Source organism: Myxocyprinus asiaticus, chromosome 3 (genome assembly GCF_019703515.2).
Source record: "Myxocyprinus asiaticus isolate MX2 ecotype Aquarium Trade chromosome 3, UBuf_Myxa_2, whole genome shotgun sequence".
In the NCBI taxonomy this organism is placed as follows: domain Eukaryota; kingdom Metazoa; phylum Chordata; class Actinopteri; order Cypriniformes; family Catostomidae; genus Myxocyprinus; species Myxocyprinus asiaticus.
In genome coordinates this window covers 39,412,032-39,434,089 of record NC_059346.1, presented here as the reverse complement: position 1 = coordinate 39,434,089, position 22,058 = coordinate 39,412,032, and the positions used below count along the sequence as shown (strand labels likewise).

At 38.0% G+C, this 22,058-nt stretch overlaps 1 protein-coding gene across 1 annotated transcript; it reads left to right on the top strand.

The window, feature by feature from the left end:
- Positions 1 to 4,810: 4,810 nt before the first annotated feature.
- On the top strand, positions 4,811 to 10,040 carry LOC127426633 (uncharacterized). Its single transcript, XM_051673567.1, has 8 exons — positions 4,811 to 4,942; positions 5,221 to 5,345; positions 5,462 to 5,573; positions 6,064 to 6,227; positions 8,066 to 8,220; positions 8,329 to 8,476; positions 8,693 to 8,850; positions 9,158 to 10,040. The coding sequence occupies exons 2-8, from the start codon at positions 5,294 to 5,296 to the stop codon at positions 9,293 to 9,295; spliced, it is 927 nt and encodes a 308-aa protein (XP_051529527.1). The 5' UTR covers positions 4,811 to 4,942; positions 5,221 to 5,293; the 3' UTR covers positions 9,296 to 10,040.
- Positions 10,041 to 22,058: the final 12,018 nt, after the last annotated feature.

The window sequence follows — 22,058 nt, the reverse complement described above, 5'->3', positions numbered from 1 at the left end:
CAAGCGTCTCAGAACTAGAATGGGCCAAAGCCCGCTGTCCTTCTCTAGAATGAGGAAATAATGGCTGTAAATCCCACTGTGTGTGTCGCAGTCTGTGCATGCAACAACGGTATATTGTGTGGTCGGACCACAGATTGTGCTCGATCGTTGTAAACACCAGCTCTGACATACCCGTGAGGGCTTGCCATGCATTAGCGCAGTGGAACAGCAGGCTTATTAATTCATATGAAAATACCTCTATCGTGTTTTTTGCGAGAAGATTGTGTATTTCGGCTCGTAACACCGGCCCGTCTTTGTACGGAACTGTGGAAGACAAAACAGGGTGGCCAACATGCAAATTGGATCGTATAATCATGTTTGATTGTTTTTTCGGAATGCCAGTAAGAGCTCGCCACGCGTCCACGTAACAGGACAGAGGGCAATTTAGTATGTTCATAACATATATATACATATAATGCGCCACTCACCATTGGGAAGTGGTTGCACATAATGTGAGGCTTTGAAGAGGGAAAGCTCTTTATTCATTTATTTTAATTTTTTCTCCCCAATTTGGAATGCCCAGTTCCCAATGCACTCTAAGTCCTCGTGGTGATGTAGTGACTCGCCTCAATCCAGGTGGCAGAGTACGAATCTCAGTTGCCTCCGCATATGAGATCATCAATCCACACATCTTATCACATGGCTTATTGAGTGCGTTACCGTGGAGACATAGTGCGTGTGGAGGCTTCACGCTATTCTTCGCGGCATCCATGCACAATTCACCACACGCCCCACCGAGAGCGAGAACCACATTATAGTGACCACAAGGAGGTTAACCCAACGTGACTCTACCCACCCTAGCAACTGGGCCAGTTGGTTGCTTCTAAGCCTGACTGGAGTCACTCATACAATCTTTGTATGTTCATACATGATATCATGCGCCGCTCACCATTGGGAAGCGGTTGTGCATAATGTGCAAACTTCATTGCATGTGATTAATGTGAGACACAGAAAACAGTGTGGATGTTAGTCGACACGGCTAACACGGAGTTCCATGCCCTGCTACTCACTGGGCAGAGATGTACCACTACCGCCTCTTTCAGGGGAAGTAGTTGGGCATAAATTTTGTCTTCCCCATGGTCTACTTATTGAGAAGAGTGGAATCGCTGTGCGAGGGAGCTGAATAGGGCGCGTGCCCGATTTTTTCAGTTCGTTATGAACTTCTGGGAAGAGCGGGGCAGATCTGCGGAACGCGGTCACTTGACGGTGTCCGGACTGCACAAACCATTCATCAAGGCAAGGTTTTTCAGGTTTCTCTAGAGATTACTCGAGACCGAGCTCTTCGACCACCCTTGAAAGGACGCGAAGCATTTCCTTTTCAGTGGTGTGTGCACGCTTCTCGCCCTCGCTGGGGGAAGGGGCGGTAGTACCATCCACTGACCATTCGCCATATGCAGCGAGAGACCTAACATCATCATTCCCAGCATCAGAACCGCCGAACGTGATGAGGCGGCATGCTCCTTCAGAGGGCTGAAGCTCATCACACACATATTATATCGGAATAGACGCAGTACATGGAGATTGAGGGGCTTACGGGGTGTGTACCGGCATGAGGTCCACCTCAAATTCATCCTGCTCAAACTCGCGACCCCGCCGTGCCTCCTCGTGTGATCCCTCGTGAGTCACAGAAGAGGCGGGTGGGAGGGTGCGTGAGGCTGAACCGTCCCTCAGGCTGAAGGCGATTCGCGAGCGAAGCGTCTTGAAACTCATTGACTAGACAGTGAATGCAGCTCTCATGCTGATCTGACGGCGGGATGTGTCCCTCACATAAGAAAACACTTACGGAACGACATCTTTAAAAAGACGTGAACATGTAAGCCGGAACACAGCAGGGGAGTGGAGAGACTTCACGTTGCCATGAAGATCCCATACGCAGACTCGTGTATGTCAATGGTGAAGTAGTAGAGGGCTTCTAGATGAGAGATGAGTTGCTGTCGTGAAAGAAGAAAATTCTGAGGAATGGAGTTTGCGTGCCTGCTTTTATAGCAGACAGCTTCGAGCCTAAAAAGGCAGGGCTCAAACACCATAGCCAATATTAGAATATTGGCGTTATTGTAGAGAGGTTTCAACTAGGTCGTGTGGAAGGACACTCTCCATATGCGTTATCAAACGCAATGTCAAGTGTACTGAGTCTGCAGGGAACGGACTTGCATTCTTAGTAAGACCAGTCTTGCCAAGCATCCTTAGAAGAACGAACTCAGAAGGACAGGAGGACGTAGAACGCATCTATTGCGAGCTTTGAGATGTGCTGTGATCTTCCTGTTGCGCAATTCACTACTGGCATTATCACACCAGTGACAGAATTAATATCATCACACCAGTGAGGTTTTGCAGGACTAGTGACACGTTAAAAGAATAAAGTCTGTAAACACTCATTCTCTCCATGTTTATTACTGTATTAAAATGATGCCCCAAAAAAACAACAAATGTTGATGGAGTATAATGACTCTCAGACATTCGCAAGCTTACAGTGGGAAACTCTTGAGGAAAAAACTAAAGAAAACGATAAATGTCCTTCGTCTACCACTGTAGTACCACGTTCTTGCCCACAAGTCACCATCCGATGCATCCTCGATTTCAAGGACACATCCGGGTAATTTCCTGTGTTCTCGGGGTGCTTCTCATTTCTGAAATTGTGCATCCTCGTTTCCTTTCCTTGCTTCCTTTCCTCGTTTCCTTGCTCCACCCTCTTAAGAAATGAGGAAAGGATGGAAGGAAAAGGAAACGAGGACAGAGGAATCGAAGGAAGATGTTTTTGTAAAATGGAATGTCCTGCTCACTCACGCGTCACTTCAGAGCGTCATCTCTGCGCAGCTGCATTACATCAGAGCACATTCCATTATATTGTTGAAACTTGATACATTTATATTTTCATTATAAAACCTAATAATTCAAGATGCACAGTTAAAGTATGTGACAATTATGGTTTATTTAAACCGCAAAGGTTAAGCATGAATTAAAACTGTTGTGTCAGATGTGAAGGGGGAGGAGAATTTGTGCATGTGCGTCAGGTGCTTCAACCAAAAAGTCTTCCGCAAAGGAGGCTTCTGTGTTTCTTCGCTCAAGCATCCTCGGTAAGCTTCCTCGGTCCTCGATCCTCGCCTCCTCGTGGTGCATTTAGCGAATTGATACGTCCTGCATGATGGCGGACTTTGATCGGTTTCCGGGTCACGGGCTCAGGCACGGAGGAGTGTAGAAACGAGGAACCAAATACATGGAAGAAACATATAGATGAAATGGATAAGAAATGTTGGAGAATTTTAAATGTGATGCGAGCAATAGTGGGGAAAGAATGGGGAGCAGAAAGAACATCATTACTGATGATATATCAAGCCATGATAAGGTCTGTGCTTGATTATGGATACATGATTTATGGTGCTGCTTCAATAACGTTTTTAAATCATTTAGATAAAATACAGTACAGAACTCTCAGAATATGTCTAGGAGCAGTTAAGTTGACACTGGTTAATGCTTTGTTAGTTGAGGCAAATGAAAGGCCAATGAATTTACGCAGAATAAAATTGTCATTGGTATATTGGGCAACCTTGAAGAGTCATGCTGGAAGCCATATTGCTTCTGATGTTTTAAATAACTGTTGGGAGTATATAAATAAGAAAGGAAGGGGTTTTGGGTGGATTATAAATGATGTGGCAGAAAAGTACCAAATTGTAGACAGAATATTTAATGCCTCACCTGTATGGAGTGAAGTTCCTTCATGGATATTCCCTGACGTAGAAATAGATTTGGAGATACTAGATAAGAGAAGAGAATGGGAAGAAATAGGACAATTTAAATATAATGTAAATAAGCATATCAAGGAAAGATTTTATACAAGAACTCAAATATGTACAAATGGTTCAAGAGACACAAATCTAGGGATTACAGGAGTGGGAGTATATATTCCAGGTCTTAATATAACTATATCAAAGAGACTAACCTCAGAGTTGTCAATATATGCATAGAAATTGTTGCTATTATTATAGGATTAATGTGGGTAGATGAGATAAGACCAGACAGAGTGGTGGTGTGTTATGATTCTGCATCTGTTTTAAAAACACTTTCTACCCGGCAGTCATTTATATAAGATAAAAAAAAAAAAAATTTTGTTAAAAAAATGGTAGATAGTAAAAGTAATATTTGTGGAAGAAATAGGAAAGAAGAGGTTATAATAACTAGGTTAAGACTTGGGCATTCAGGGTTGAATTCATCACTGTATATAATTAGAGTACATGAAAATGGTTTATGTGAGTATTGTGGAGGAAAATAAACAGATGAGCATGTAATATCTGAATGTAGTAGGTATGAAGAGGAGAGAAGAGAGTTAATATTAAATTTAAATAAAAAAAGTCGAAAAGATAAGGATTTGGAATTTTTATTGGGTTGGGAGTATAATGGGACCAAGTAGGGTACAGGATTTTGATGCAGTAGCCTACTTAAATAGCACAGGTTTGAATAAAATAATCTAATTAACATTAGAATAATGATCCTATTCCACATTTTTAGGATTATGAGGGGTTCTGTGTGGAGGATGGAGGAGCTGAACACGCAGCGCCATCTGAATCATGGGGTCTTGATTGAACTAGAGTGGGGACAAAGCATCTTTTTTTTATTTATTTTTTTTATAAGGGAGTTGTGTAAGAAATAAGGGATAGAAGGAAAGCGAAAGAATGGAAGTTTAAAGCAAAGATTAACTAAAGAAATCACGATTGCATCACAGTTCAGTAGGTGGCGATATGCACATAGATTGCGAATCGCCAAAAAAACTAAAGAAGAAGAAGAAGAAGCAGAAGAAGAACGAGGAAGCAAAATTTAGGAAATGAGAAGCACCCTCGGTACTTGCGTTCTTGAGGATTGGAATCGAACTTCGGCAGTGGATGATGACGTAGAACGAGTCCACGAGAACGTAAGAACGCACATTGAGATTCACTCTCTATCTGAACGCGGGAGACAAATCTGTGGAATGTAGAGTAACTCTAAAATGAGAGATTTCTACGTAAAGAACGAGGTCTCATTGATTATCGGGCTCGGAAAGGCTTTAACTGTTATGTTTATGTTCACTGTATCCTTTAACTCTCTTTCTGAGAACCAGAAATTACGCCACATTCACTTCCCCTTCGTGTTGTTTACCGTAAGAGAAATGTAATCGAAATTTCCAGCTAAGAAACGCGCATATTTTCTCAGGACAACCAGCTAGAATGGCGCATTCACGACCCGCAGATTTCATGGTGGAAGATATGGATTCAAAATCAGCGAAATGATCCGCCACATTTACGCAGTGGCGCATTTTATTCTGATGGTCGATCTAGGTAAGCTCTCAAATGACATTTGTAGAATCGCACGACGCTTTATAGCAGTTGTTATCTCTAAAGAAAAGCCTTCATGTCCACACCACAGAATATCCACTATCTCGGTTTTGTTTCAGCCAAGACAGTTGACTTACAGCCTCCAAATGTTAGGACAGTAGGATCACAACTACAGTGGAAGTCTGCCAATGATGACGGTGTGCTGTATTCAGTTCAGTATAAACTTGGCTCGTAAGTATTTTATAGTCCAAGTATTCCATAATGTTTAGTTTTGTTACAGAGTGACAATTCACTTAGCCTACTTAAAAGTACCAGTACCCTTTTTTATGTACATTGACCATTGTTTAGTGCTGTGGTAATATTTTAAGTACATTGTATTATGTAAATAACATGGTCTATATATAGTAATCATTCATGATCATGATATACCTTTATCAAACTAACACTGTTTTACTATCTGATATCCTAATAACTGTACCATGATACCACCACAGTTCCCATTTTGTAAGGGTCTTGCCATTAGCCATGTTTTCAGCATAAACATATCGATGCCATTTAGTTCAGTATGTGTTTATTTTTTTCAGTATTTTTTTTATACTGGTGCATATAGCATAAGCCACATACTGAATCCAACATGGAGGGAAAAAATAAACCGAAGCTTTGCCCAGCATTCTAATCTAGTGTAAAACTAACTCATCCTCTCCTGTTACTTCAATTTTAGCACACCAGCGGAAGAATGGCACAACGTGTCAAGTCATATTGGCACAAAATTAAAAACATTAAACATCACTGCTGAATTTTATGGAGCTGTATTCCGAGTGCATGCGGAGAAAGGAAACCGCACATCAGAATGGCAGAATTCGAAACCAGTCAAGTGTTTAAATAGTAAGAAATGGTTTATGTGGTTATATTAACCTTTGTGTTTATCCATGTTAAATCATTTAAATTGTAACATTTCGTGTTTTTACTAGGGATGACATTTTTTGGCAGATACCGATTTTAACAAAAACTTATACCCAATACCGCCAATACCAATATTGTGCAACTTACCTTATTTTGTCATGAGATTACTGTTTTACTTATGAATGCCTAAATAGTGTACAAAGGGGTACAAAAGCCTTTACACTGTTCTAACAATAAATCATTTCCATTGAACTTTGGATCTGTTGAACACATGACAGGCCAAAATTTTAAAGAGAGCCACAGTGAAAGATACATACAAGATAAAAAGATTTGATAAGTGACTAAATATCGTAACATGATTATTGATATGAAAAAAGGTTATTTTTGCTCTTCTGTTTATGCCGTTTAAAACGCAGCCTTTTAAAGGAATATTCCGGGTTCAATAAAAGTTAAGCTCACTCGACAGCATTTGTGGCATACTGTTGATCAACGCAAAAAATTATTTCAACTCGTCCCTCCTTTTCTTTAAAAATATTTAAAATTACAGTGAGGCACTTACAATGAAAGTGAATGGGGCCAATTTTTGGAGGGTTTAAAGACTTATAAGCTTATAATTTTATAAAAGCACTTACATTAATTCTTCTGTTAAAACTCATGTATTATTTGAGTGGTAAAGTTGTTTCAATCGTCATTTTGACAGTCGTTTTAGGGGTTGTTGACATTACATTGTCATGAGAACGAGGTAGGAAATTGGATATAACTTTACACAGGTTAGTAAGTGATTTTATCACTAAAATCATGTTTACATGCATACTGTTTATGTCTTGTGGCTATACTTTTGAAATAGTGAGCATTTTAATGTTTACAGATTGACCCCTGTAACTGGGTAGAAGGGAAAGGAGGAGGTGAGAACTGGCTTGACAATATAAATAATCATTTAATGATTAACTTAAAGCAAAAGACATGTAACACACACGCATACAGGGCAGCTGCCTGTAGCTCTCTCTCTCCCGAACTGCTGCCTCCGGCCGCCTTTATTCCTCTCGTGGGCTTGATTAGCCTGATTAGGTGCCGGGCGTGTGTCATCACGGCCTGGCCCCCCCTCCTCCTTGCCACAACCCCATTCACTTCCATTGTAAGTGCCTCAACGTAACCCTGATTTTTGCTTTTTTTAAAGAAAAGGAGGGATGAGTCGAAATAATTTTTTTTTGGTAATCAATATTACGCTACAAATGCTGTCGATTGAGCTTAACTTGTATTGAACCCGGTATAGTCCTTTAAGGTTTAGTATTTGCACAAAGCCATATTGCGATTTCAATCAATCGTGCAGCATTAATGGATATCATACCGATATACCAGAAGTCAAAGTCTGCTGGTTTCAAAGCGTTTTAGATGGTTTCCCTCATCATGTAGCCTATAGGTAAGTGCCGCTTTCATGACTGTCACGTTCGTGTGTGGCGTTTTTTTTCCCGCATTAACGTGAGAACGAGACAAATATTTTTTTAAATATTTTAAAAAATACAATATTTCATGTTCTTAGGAGTGCCAACCATTCTACATATTGTAGCTATTATTATTTCTGGATTGTGCATTTGAGAGTTTCGGAGATTCAGAGTTTTCACGAAGTGTGTTACTAATTAATTCTAAATAAACCATCTGTTTTTCATATAGGCATTTTCATGCTTATTACGATATGTTAATTTGGTCAGTAATGGGCTGATAAATATCGGCAGCCAATACATCGGTACATCCCTAGTTTTTACCTCAGTTTTGATTTCCCAAACATGAAACTCAAGCACATACATTTCTTTGTTTCACAGTACGGCATTGTGTTCCTTTGATAAATCTGACTGTTAAACCTGGAATGGCTCACCTGTATATGGAACATATGGACCAAAGCTTGGTGAAAGAATTTGGAAATGGAATTGCCTTTAATATATCCTACTGGAAAGTAGCTAATGGAGATCACTCAGAGGTCTCTTGCTTCCTTCTATATATATATATATATATATATAATCAGTAAAAAAACTCACATTTTTAAAATACACCAGTGCAAAGCTGATAAGTGTTTTCAATTCTCCAGGTACAGTTTTATATTACAAATGGCAAGAGTCAACTCTTTCCTAACCTGGAGTCAGGACAGGAGTACTGTTTTCAGGTTCAGTATTTGTGGTACAATAAGCGCTATGGAAATACCAGCAACAAAAGTTGTGCAATCATCCCAGAAACAGGCAAGTCTGAAAGTCAGTTACCTATTTAGTACAAGAACAGTTGTTTTGTTTAAACACAACCAGAAATAATTTTAACTTTCATGCAGATATTGAAATTAATCACACACTGCAATAAAGTATTACAGTCACTGAATACATTAATTTGGTTAACTGACAATTGTATGCCATTTGTTGTTGTTTTTTGTTTTGTTTTTCTATTCCTTTGTCCTTGTGTAGCTGAAGAGAAAAAGAGACGTGATTTGCTCTTAAGTATACTAGCCACAGTTTTTGTTTCGGCCATGTGTGTTGGCTGCATTTTTGCATTTTTCAAGAACCACAAAAAGCTTAAACAGTTCTTTCGGCCACCCCCGGAAATTCCTGACCACTATCGAGAGGTACACATCCAGATTTTATTGTTATCACATGATTCAAATCAAACTCTGTAACTGAATATGACAACTCTGTTGTCTTCAGCGTCTTTGATTTCAGTACTATGTTTATGTCCAGGTTTTTGTTAATACTGTTTTAGTTTGAGTGCATATTGTCAAATGATTTAGTCCAATACTTAAAGCTATATGTAAATGTACCAGGCAACAGACATCTCTTAATTGATTATGCATTGAATTAAAACAGATGTGTCACTTTTCTGGCTGAAGTTGTTCTGAAAATATATATAAAAGTAATAATGCTGTCTCCTTTCAGTTTTTAACAGGGGAGTTTTTTCAGCAACTGTGTCAAAGTCCCAGCAGTCAAAGCTTACAGTCATGTGACATCACATTAATAGAGAACAACGATATAGAGGCGAATGGCCAAGAGGAGGAACAAGAGAGAAGATCTTGATTCTGTGTTTGACTCAAAGATTGTGATTGTCTTTATATAGGAATTTTACATTCTTCGTTTCATATACACTATTTTTTTCCCCCTTAGTAATTTCTCATTTGACATGATCATCATTTACAGGCCACTAACCAGCTCATAGATGCAGATCTGTCCTTGATAGTTACTGATTTCCTTAATGCCAAGTGATTTTCCTTAATGGAAAAGAGGAGAACTAGCTAAAGTTTTCACATGAGCATTATGACATACAGTATATTGTTATATTTGGAGACAAGTTTTTTATTAGTTACATTAGTCAGCTACTGTATATTTCAGACTTAGAGCACTTTTAACACTAAATATGAGAATCAGTATTGTTTGTCGCAACAGTTTTAGGACAATGTGATAATTCACTATCTTCCATTAATCAGCTGAAGTAAATCAGGGGTGTGTTACAGGGATTCAGCTCTAGTGAATAACTAAATTCTTGGCCTTTTACTATTCAAATAAGTATGAACATAAGATCACAAATCTGCAAATTACTTTGCTATTTCTTTGGACAGTAGGCCTACTACTGCACTCAGAAGGGGTGGGTTTACGATATCTGAGGCCCCAAGCATCCAACCAAGCCGGGGCCCCATTTCAAAAATGTTTGCTTAAAAAATTACATAAAATTTGTTTGAAATCATAATTTTAAATTCATCCTATCAACCATTGTAGCCAAGTACATTCAAAATGTTTAATGAAATAAAAATCTTGTTAAAGACCATTAATGCATGTTTTCCAGTTTTTCCACAATACAGTAATAAAATAAAAAATAAAAACTATATTTACCTAAATATATTTTTACAAAACGCATTTTTTTTTGTGTGTGTGTGTGTGTGTGTGTGCAAAACCTACTACACCCAGTAACATTTTGGAATTCAGTTGTTATTTATTAATTTTATTACTCAACAATTATTTATTGTTGTCCAGTTTGTCATTATAATATGATAAAGTATTTTTATTACTTTGAGGATTTGTTGTATACAATAGTAATATATTCCTGCCTTATTTACATTCACCTGGAGTTTATATTCTGATTCTGAGGCTGTATTTTCTGTAAGCATTGTAGGCAACGTTCGTATTGTAACAATAAACATACAAGGCACGGCAGCACACTAAAAAACATTACCGTTTATCAAGCGCTGAAACTTTGCTTGTCCAGAACAATCTGGAATAATGTTAAACATTGTAACAGTCCCCTCTTTGCAACCTGAACTTGTTCATAACGTTAAATCTTTGTGACACATGCGCTAAAAAAATAAATAAAATCTAGACAGCGCAACAAATGAAACAAAACGCAGGTGTCTCGACATGCATTTTTGAAACCTGAAGCTTTTATTAACTTGACACTGTGTCTAAAAATGTGCCAGTCCTCCGTGAGACACTGAAGAAACATTGAGACGCGGTGCAGCAGGTATGGACGTTCATCCAGCGCGTTTACACAGGAAAACAATGGAAAAACAGCAGACGCAGGCAAAAATACGTTCGGTGTGAACGGCCCCTAACTCATCCGTTCGCGCGTATCTGTGAGTGAGAGCGCGTGCGCGAAACAAGTTCGGATGGCCTATGTACACTACCATTCAAAAGTTTAGGGTCACTTACTCATTTTTTTTTTTTTTTTTCACATTTTAGAATAATAATAAAGTCATCAAAACTATGGAATAACATAAATGGAACTATGGGAATTATGTTGTGACTAAACAAAATCCAAAATAAATCAAAACTGTGTTATATTTTAGCATCTTCAAAGTGGCCACCCTTTGCCTAGAATTTGCAGACATGTACTCTTGACATTTTCTCAACCAACTTCTTGAGGTATCACCCTGGGATGATTTTTAAACAGTATTGAAGAAGTTCCCATCTATGTTGGGCACTTATTAGCTGCTTTTCTTTATTATTTAGTCCAAGTCATCCATTTCAAAAACTTTTTTTTATTTTTTGTTATAAAATTGTAGTTTTGTAAATAAATAAATTAATATGGTGGCACAATTATATTTTTGTCTACTAAACTAATTTCAAACATTTAAGCATACGCCTTCAGATCAAAAGATTTTTAAGATCATGAGAAACATTTCAGTCAAGTGTTTCAAAACTTTTGAACGGTAGTGCATTTTTTTTTTTTTTTTTTTTCTCTCTCTTTCATAAATTACAAACCCGAACCCTGCTTAATAAAACTCACCTGTCCCGACCCCGGCGGAATCTAACGTGAACCACTCTAAGAGCGCTGACAAGTGTATTTGCGCATGTGCCCAGAACATCATGTCACCCCTCAAGCATTTTTTTTTTTTTTTTTTTTTTTTGCGGAGCTTGTTGCTAATCGTGGCGTTGATTTGGATTGTGGATTGAGCAATAATTTTCATAGTCTTTGTTATTTGAAACATCACTTCTGTGACCATGTAAATGTTTCATAACCTACTGAGAGAAAAAGACAGTTGTCTTTGCACAGCTAATTATTCAAAGTGTAGTTATTTATTATTTTATAGCTGTTGATTGACTGCTTTTTAAGACCAGCTCAAGGAGATATGTGCAAAGGTTTACAGTTGTGAATTAGATACTAATAAAAATTACAAAGAACATGAGGCCTGTGTCCTTTCTTGGACACTTTTAAGACGGTTTTTGAGAAGTTATGTTACTTATATGAAGTGACATTTAAATATTTACCAGAAAATGATCAGGGGAAATGTAGTTTTTTTCCAACCACAAGATGGCACATTCCTACTTGACAAGTACTAATAGGTTTCTGATCTTCTGTGCAGTCAAGTTCAAGTTTCGCTTCCTAAACTTCTGATATGTCATTGAACAAAACCATATTTTTGCAGCATTTTGTCTTTTTTGCCTGATGAAAAGTCTCATCTGACCATCAACATGCACTCTCAGAACAAAAAGAACAAACCTGTACCTTTTAGGGTACAAGTGCCCGTCACTGGGGTGGTACTTTTAAGGGGACCTTTTTTGTACCTTTAATTGAGGAACTAATTTGTACCTTATAACTTTGTACCCTAAGGTACAATCGTGCACTCTACGTAGAAGGTACAAAATGGACCTTATTAAAAGGTACAATTTTGTACCTTTAGGGTACCACCCCAGTGACAGAGCCATTTTGATAGTGTACACCTTTAATACTTGGGCACCATTATTAAGAATACTTACATCTTAAACTGAGCAATGCTTTCATACAGTGTTCTTATGATTTTGATTTGATCTGATGCAGAAATATTGCATTATTTTCTGTCCAGCGTAGTCTGAACATCTACAGGGAATTTGAGAATTTCAAAAACTCACTCATACACACACACACACACACACACACTCTCTCTCTCTCTCTCTCTCACACACACACACACACTCTCTCTTTCTCACACACACACACTCTCTCTTTCTCTCTCTCTCACCCACACACACACACACTCTCTCTTTCTCTCTCTCACACACACACACACACTCTCTCTTTCTCTCTCTCACACACACACACTCTCTCTTTCTCTCTCTCTCACAGAAACACTCACACACACACATACACTCTCATACACAAACACTCACACACTGATACACACACACACAGTCTCACACACACATACACTCTCATACACAAACACTCACACACTGATACACACACACACACAGTCTCACACACACATACACTCTCATACACAAACACTCACACACTGATACACACACACACACTCTCTCTCTCACACACACACACTCTCTCTTTCTCTCTCTCACACACACACACTCACACACACACTCTCTCTCTCTCTCACACACACACTCTCTCTTTCTCTCTCTCTCACACACACACACACACACTCTCTCTCTCTCTCACACACACACTCTCTCTTTCTCTCTCTCACACACACACACTCTCTCTTTCTCTCTCTCTCACAGAAACACTCACACACACACATACACTCTCATACACAAACACTCACACACTGATACACACACACACACAGTCTCACACACACATACACTCTCATTCACAAACACTCACACACTGATACACACACACACACACACACAGTCTCACACACACATACACTCTCATACACAAACACTCACACACTGATACACACACACACACTCTCTCTCACACACTCTCTCTTTCTCACACACACACACACTCTCTCTTTCTCTCACACACACACACTCACACACACACTCTCTCTCTCTCTCTCTCTCACACACACACTTTCTCTTTCTCTCTCTCTCTCACACACACACACACACACTCTCTCTCTCTCACACACACACACTCTCTCTTTCTCTCTCTCTCACAGAAACACTCACACACATATACACTCTCATACACAAACACTCACACACTGATACACACACACACACACACACACACACACACAGTCTCACACACACATACACTCTCTCTCTAACATGTATAACCACTTTACAAGACTATGAAATAAAGTAGAAATGCATTGCCTATATTAAGACATACAGTTGTAAATATACTAAACTGATAAAGATAAGCATAAGCGTACCAAACGTAATCTTCATGGGGCCCACTTGTCCGCCAAAACTTAGAACAGCAAGCGCCTTAACATCAAAGTGCAATTAAAAAACCCTTTCCTTTCAGCTTATCTCTTGTTTGACGAATAAAGTCATTTTATTTGAGACAGAAACTGCCAGAACTGTTTTTTTTTTCTTTTTTTTTCTGTTGGCCTTAGTTATAAGTTCAAGGTTATGTGCCGTTAACTATTTGGTTGAGTTTAATACCAAGCTTAAATAGTGGTCAACACTTTAACTGTTGATTTTTTTTTATACTCACCCTCAAATTTCTTCCTCTCTTCTTCCGTGACTTCTATACCGAACCAAATTAGCTCCTTTATTAAGTGAGCTGTAGACATCTTCCCCAGCTCCATTCCAGAGAGATATAGAGATGCTGGTGCTGTCGGGACTCTGCTGAAGGAACCGCGAATCTCTCTCACTGACTGACTGAACGGACAGGCGCGAGCCAGTGACATTTTCTTAAAGAGACCACAACCATTTTAATATTATGTGTACATGTTCAGTATAAATGCATAGATTTGTTATTTTAGTCCTTTTTATATTCATACTGTTGGCTATTAATGTACTTTGTTTCATTCTTTTTTCTTTTTTTTGTAAAGGGTATATAAATAAAATATACTTTGTTATGACATATTCTAGATAGGCCTATAGACTTTTTGTTTTGTTTTGTTACAAAGGTACAAATATGGACCTTTAACATTGAACACTAAAAAAGTGTACCTTTCAACCTCGTCTGGGTACATAATTGTACCCTAAGGACTTATAGTGTACCTTTATAGGTACAATTATTTATTTTGTTCCTCTGGGAACAAAAATTTACCTGTGCAGTATCTTTTTTTCTGACAGTGTGGATACTTCGGAGTGAAATTCAGTGCCATTTTAGACTAGACTGTGAACTTCTGCACCATGGATTTCTCCGCAGAACAGCACAACATGAGTCTGAACCAAAGAATGTGCCAGCGGCATACAATGTGTTGGATGGCTTTAGAGATGACAGGGAAATTTAATATTGCACATTAACTGTTTCTTCAGATGCTTTTGTCTCAATATCTCCATGCAAGGATTGTTATTAAAAAAAAGCTTCCAGATGGACCCACAGAGAGCAGAAATTTTTTTCAAATACTTAGTGGCAGACAGGTGTTTATGCAGCAGATGCTTGGCAAGAAATGTTTTGTGACCTGTTGAAGACATGCTGCCATATACTGTAGTTGACAATTTTTTTAAATTGTTACAAACAAGTACACAAAGCATTTGTTATCAGCATTCAAAAGTCTCATCTTGATCACAATAATGACTAAGTTCTCATAGTAGTCTAGTGTTACATAGTGTTTTTCTTTTTTAAAAAAAGCTTCTCATTTTTTAAACAACCATGTCAGAAGACACATCCCGTGGTTGTGGAAAAGATGTTACTGTGTTTCAGATGGGGCAAATTATTGGCATGCATCAAGCAAAGAAAACAACTAAGTAGATTTCTGAAATCACTGGAATTGGGTTAAGAACTGTCCAACGCATTATTAAAACCTGGATAGTGGTAAAATGTGGTCAGAAAAAAAAATCTTGAATGATCGTGATTGGAGAACACTGAAACGCTAGGTGAAGTCACATTGTAAAAAATCGACAGTAGAACTCACGGATATGTTTAATAGTGAAAGTAAGAGCATTTCCACATGCACAATGCAACAAGAACTTACATGATTGGAACTAAACAGCTGTGTGGCCACATGAAAGCCACTTGTTAATGAGGCTAATCGGGAAAAAAAACAACTTAAATTTGCTATGTAGCATAAAGATTGGACTGTGGAGCAATGGAAAAAGGTCATGTGGTCTGATGAGTCCAGATTTACCCTATTCCAAAGCAATGGGCGCATCAGGGTAAGAAGGGAAGAGCATGAAGCAATGCACCCATCATGCATAGTGCCGACTGTACAAGCCTCTGGAGGTAGTGTTATGATCTGGGGTTGCTTCAATTGGTCAGGTCTAGGCTCAACAACGTTATGCGGCATTAAAATGAAGTCAGCTGACTACCTGAATGTACTGAATGACCATGGTATCCCATCAATGGATTTTTATTTCCCTTATGGCACGGGCATATTCCAGGACGACAATGCCAAGATTCATCAGGCTCAAATTGTGAAAGAGTGGTTCAGGGAACATGAACTGGCCACCACAGAGTCCTTAACTTTTTGGGATATGCTGGCAAAACTTTACGGAGTGGTTCGACTCTCCCGTCATCAATACAAGTTCTCGGCCAAAAATTAATGCAACTCTGGTTGGAAAATAAATGTAGTGACGTTGCATAAGTTTGTTGAAATAATGCCATGACGAATGACGAGTATGCAACTTTTTTTTTTGGCCAGGCAGTGTATTTACCTGTAGACCCACTTTTATATTGTAACTTCTGAGTTCTATATATAAATTAAAGCACGTTGTCAGGCTTATAGGTTAAGGGCATGTTTTTAAATTTAGTGACAATGTGCTTCAAGTCACAACAAAGGCTTAATGTCACCCTGAATTGATTTATTCTGTAAATAAGGAGAGGTCAACTAATTGCTCTTTTGATGTTATAACTTTAGCTGCAAAACAGCCTGTCACTAGGGCAGTGCCCTCAAAGCTACACCCACTGTACCCTATTTACACCTTAAGGCACAGTCTTAACAAGTACCCTTGATGAGGACAGATGAGGTACAAATACATTGGAACTGACATGAAAAACTAAAAAAAAATAAAAATAAATGAATTTTGCAGGTTCTTCAGTTTACTCAATTAAAATGAACTAAAGCAACTCAATTCTAGAACATTTTGTCACAACTTGATTTTATTACTTTCTGTATCCAATTAAATTAGTAAAATTGAAGTTTGCTTAATCCATTTGCATTTGGACTACATGAATACTTTTTGTATCATTGATGAAACTGGGCTGGGGATTTCCATTTCATAGCATCCTTGGCATGGGACTTGATGGGGTGAACAAATGTTGAAATTAAGTGTTATTTTATGCATTTTTGAGCAAGAGGAGAATAGGAGGAGATTTGGTAATGTTTAATGTTCTGTTATACTGGTGTTTAAAGAGCGTCTGTTAGGCTGGATTTTTTTTTGTGGTGAAGAATGGCACTTGTGCTTAGGTTGTAGATGAACTTTCACTTCCAAGTGATGTTTCATTTGTGCTGTGTAGCTCTATAAGCAGTTGCTATCAAAATGACAGTGCAACAGTATCACTTTCATTACACCTGCTCAACTGGCATATACTAATGATAAATAAATTAAGTTGGCCATCATAAAATTAAATAAATTAAACATGAATAAATTTAGTTTGAATTAAAACTATTAAAGCACAATGATTTCACCTAATCCATCTTAATTTTTTGAAGGATGTACCTTTGAGGGTACTGCCCCAGTGAAAAGCTGTTGTACCGCTAAAGGTAAAATGTTTGCATATTGTTTTCTAACAGCACTACGTTTTCTCCACACTGTAGTCTACTGTTCTACATTTGCAATGTGTTATATCCCATAAGATTTGTGCAATGCATTTTGCCCATTTTAGCTGGATTGCATACTTTTGAGACTGTTTGTTTGAATTGTCTCTGTTATGCATTAACAATGTGCTAACAGTTGCAGCCTAATTACAGTGACGCATTACAGTCACACATGCACCTGCCTTTAGCCATGCAACATTGTTGCAAATGAAGTGCTGCAAAAGTGCAACCCATGGTAAACTTCTCTGGAGTCAAAATGTATTCTTAAGCTGCAAACCACTCTACGACCAAAACTTTCTAGATATAAATTCTTATCTATGGCAAGCTTAGGCATTTTTGCTATCGGAATGGACTTTCAAACTAACATGAACAATAGGGTGGTAATCAATGATTTATGTGGCATGTACAACATGAATCATTCGCACAAGATTAAAAGTTTTTTAATAGTTTAGTCATTCAACAAATCAGGTTTGAGTGTTCCCATGTTAGTTTCAGAGATATACAGTACATGTACAGGCTTTTTTTGAATTCCTGAAAAGTCCAAGCTTGTCTCTTTTTTCTTTAAAGGGATAGTTCACCCAAAAATGAAAACTGTGTCATGATTTACTTTCATTAAAAAGAGCAGCTTGGACATTCTGCTGTAAATATCTCAGTTTAAGGAAGTCAGAAAGTACATGAGGGTAACGAGTAAATGATCAAATAATTGTAATTTTTAGGTGAACTATTACTGTAATAGTATACTGATAATTATAGATTTGTTGAACACCTTACAAGTACTATTCTAAGGGCTGTTCGCATTTTATAACTGGCAGTGTCTGCAGTTATATAACTTGAAGGCAAGGACACAGCAGTGTTTAGATGACATGAGATCCCTGAAGTCAAAGACAAGGCCCCTCTCATTCTCTTGTTGAGTGTGTGTGTGTATTTTCCTCTTGTCTCAATGTGAGATGAGGGCATTTGTCCTGTATGTTTGAGTATCTATGAGACTTAGAAGGAGAGCATGAAAGACAGAGGTAAAGAGATAGAGAAGGGATGAACTGAATAGAGTCCAGGAAAATCTCCACTTCAAAAACAGAAGCTCTCTCCAACATGAATCATCACACTAAAGCTACTGGGATCAAAAATTCCTCAGCAGACACTCCACAGTCTTAGACACAATTGAAACTTCAAAACTGAGGCATTCCACCATAAATGCTTTAGAAAGCTCTCAGAGTGATATGTTTTGGTTCAAAAGAACAGATATGAATTCTTAAAGGGTGTTCGGTAAGAGATTGTCTGCCAAGGAAATGTCAGTGTTGGACAACAGAGAGCTTCAAATGTCTCAGAATGGTTAACTAACTACTGTAAATACATGGTTTGTTTAGCTCATTACAATCCCCCACTTTACACCATACGTCATCGGCAGTGTTAAATTGTTGCTTTTTATTAGTTAATGATACATTTTATTGAATACATTTCAAAGTCAGGGCTTTCCTAAAATGTCAGTATGTTTATTGTTCTGTCCTTTCCTGTCCACATCTAATAATGATAACCTATTAGACCCTGATTTAAACAGTTGGCATGCATTACAGTAATTGACTTTATCTATTGTGGCTGGTGAAAAGACAAAATGTGTGTGGAAAGAAGGCAGTAAGCAATATATGGAGATAATCATGTATCAAATATTTTTGCTTTGGTTACTTGATTCTCTCTATATATTTTCTTTACTGTGCAATGCTACGATATTAGTTTTTGTCAAAATGTGAATCTTTGTGAGACCTTGCTTAAAGGGATAATTCACCCAAAAATGAAAAGTCTCTCATCATTTACTCACCCTCATGCCATTCCAGATGTGTTTGACGTTCTTTTTAATTCTGAACACAAACAAAGATTTTTAGAAGAATATTTCTACTCTGTAGGTCCATAAAATGCAAGAGAATGGTGGCCAGAACTCAAGGACCAAAAAGCATAGAAAGGCAGCATAAGAGTAATCCATAAGACTCTGGTTAAATCCAAATCTTCAGAAGCCATATGATAGGTGTGTGGAAACAGATCAATATTAAGGTTATTTTTTTTCTATAAATTCTCCTCCGTGCCCATATGCACAAAGAATGTGAATCGCCAAAAACAAGAATGTGAAAGGACTTAAATATTTATATTTTTCACCCACACCATCTTGCTTCTGTAGACATGGATTTAACCACTAGAGTCATATGTATTAATTCTTTGCTGCCTTTGTATGCTTTTTGGACCTTCAAAGTTCACTTTCTCTTGCATTGTATGGACCTTCAGAGCTGAGATTTTTTTCTACATATTTTCATTTGTCTTCAGCAGAAGAAAGAAAGTCACACATCTTGGATGGCATGAGGGTGAGTAAAAGATGAGAGAATTTTCATTTTTGGGTGAACTGTCCCTTTAAATCAGTTAATACAGCGTTCAGATCAGTTTGGACCATGCAGACTCAAAAAATATGGCATATTACTGTTCGTAATATGGCCAGATTGGCCATTTAGATGCAAAAGCTTAAGCAGACCAGATAGTTTTCTTTTTAAGTATGGTGCTTCTACAGAATTTATTATTCAGCAGATATTCATTGAAAGCAACTTTCAGTATAATTAAAGGGATAGTTTACCCATACTAATTTCAGCTATGTTATACATATCAGTAGCAACTGTTAGCATATTCAATATTAATATATACTAAAAAGCTAATTTAAAGCATATTATTGGTATAAATTTGTTAGTAGCCATCTAGGTCTTTTAGTAACTAATTTAATAATTATTAATCATGTATTTAATCATATAAAGAATAATTGTTTAGGACTAAAAATTAGAACACTTCAGATTTAGGAAGAAAGCTATACAAATTACATTTAGCTTGTAGTATTGGATAGTTCATAAACAGACATCATACAAGCCACTGGTCCATGTTAGCATACTGCATACAATGTCAGCATTTCCTTTAGGACAGTGGGTTTGCCCATTGCCTTACAGATGTATGGCTGTGAGAGGTTTGTTGTTTCATGCAAAGTTTATATTAAAAGGACTTGCATACACTGGCAGCAAAAAGTTTGGAATGATGTACAGATTTTGCAGTTTCGAAAGGAAATTGGTACTTTAAGTCACCAAAGTGGCATTTAACTGATCACAAAGTATAGTCAGGACATTACTGATGTAAAAAACAGCACCATCACTAACTGAAAAAATCATTTTTGATCAAATCTAGACAGGCCCCATTTCCAGCAGCCATCACTCCAACACCTCATCCTTGAGTAATCATGATAAATTGATAATTTGGTACTAGAAAATCACTTGTCGTTACATCAAACACAGCTGAAAGCTATCTGGTTTGTTAAATGAAGCTTAACATTGTCTTTGTGTTTGTTTTTGAGTTGCCACAGTCTGCAATAGACTGGCATGTCTTAAGGTCAATATTAGGTCATAAATGGCAAAAAAGAATCAGCTTTCTCTAAAAACTCATCAGTCAATCATTGTTTTGAGGAATAAAGGCTATAAAATGCTTGAAATTGCCAAAAACTGAAGATATCATACAAAGGTGTACACTACAATCTTCAAAGACAAAGGACAACTGGCTCTAACAAGGACAGAAAGAGATGTGGAAGGCCCAGATGTACAACTAAACAAGAGGATAAGTACACCAGAGTCTCTAGTTTGAGAAATAGACGCCTCACATGTCCTCAGCTGACCGCTTCATTGAATTCTACCCGCTCAACACCAGTTTCATGTACAACAGTAAAGAGAAGACTCAGGGGTGCAGGTCTTATGGGAAGAATTGCTAAGAAAAAGGCACTTTTGAAACAGAAAAACAAAAAGAAAAGGTTAGATTGGGAAAAGAAACACAGACATTGGACAACAGATAACTGGAAAAGAGTGTTATGGATCTTAACCCCATTGAGCTTTTGTGGGATCAGCTAGATTGTAAGGTGTGTGAGAAGTGCCCGACAAGACAGCCACATCTATGGGAAGTGCTACAGGAAGCGTGGGGTGAAATGTCACCTGAGTATCTGGACAAGCTGACAGTTAGAATGCCAAGGTTCTGCAAAGCTGTCATTGCTGCAGGTGGAGGATTTTTTCTTTGAAGTTCTGAATTTTTTTTATTTTTTCGTAATAGTAATTTTTCACGTTATTAATGTCCTGACTATACATTGTGATCAGTTGAATGCCGCTTTGGTGAATAAAAGTACCAATTTCTTTCCATAAGAGCAAAATCTGTACATTATTCCAAACTTTTGCCACCAGTGTGTATATATATATAAGAGTACAGTAACTCCAGCTAGAGCGCTGTGGGAAGCAGGTAGAAGTCTCCTGATAAACGACGAGTGTCTGAAGTGAAGAACCTGTTCACCAAGAGCGTCTTCAACGGTGATGTGGAGAACTCTTCACTGGAACACACAGGGGAGCAGAAAGCCTTTCTGTGCAGGCACTGAGCACAGGCCACGAGTCATCCTGTCCGCATCTCGCTGAGTTCCGTCCGCTGTAAGTCGACGGCGAAGCAGAAAGGGTTCCAATATAAAGACGAAGTTCGCAGTCTTGAAGGAAGAAAATTCCGAAGAAATGGTGACTGAGTGCCCACTTATATAGGCCTAATGCACGCCTAAAGGGGTGGGGCTCAGACACCATTGCCAATCAGAGGATTGGCGTGATTGTAATAAGGGTTTCAACAAGGTCATGTAAGGACACTTCCCCATAGTGCTTATGGCAATGTTGAGTGAACTGAATCTATAGGGAACCTAATGTTATGTA

What these genes read in the sequence shown, in the direction of transcription:
- LOC127426633 (XM_051673567.1), top strand. Translation starts at nt 5,294, where the DNA reads ATGATCCGCCACATTTACGCAGTGGCGCATTTTATTCTGATGGTCGAT. An exon ending in TATTCTGATGGTCGATCTAG is followed by an intron (nt 5,346 to 5,461) that starts GTAAGCTCTCAA and finishes GTTTTGTTTCAG; the next exon opens with CCAAGACAGTTGACTTACAG. An exon ending in TGCAATCATCCCAGAAACAG is followed by an intron (nt 8,477 to 8,692) that starts GCAAGTCTGAAA and finishes GTCCTTGTGTAG; the next exon opens with CTGAAGAGAAAAAGAGACGT.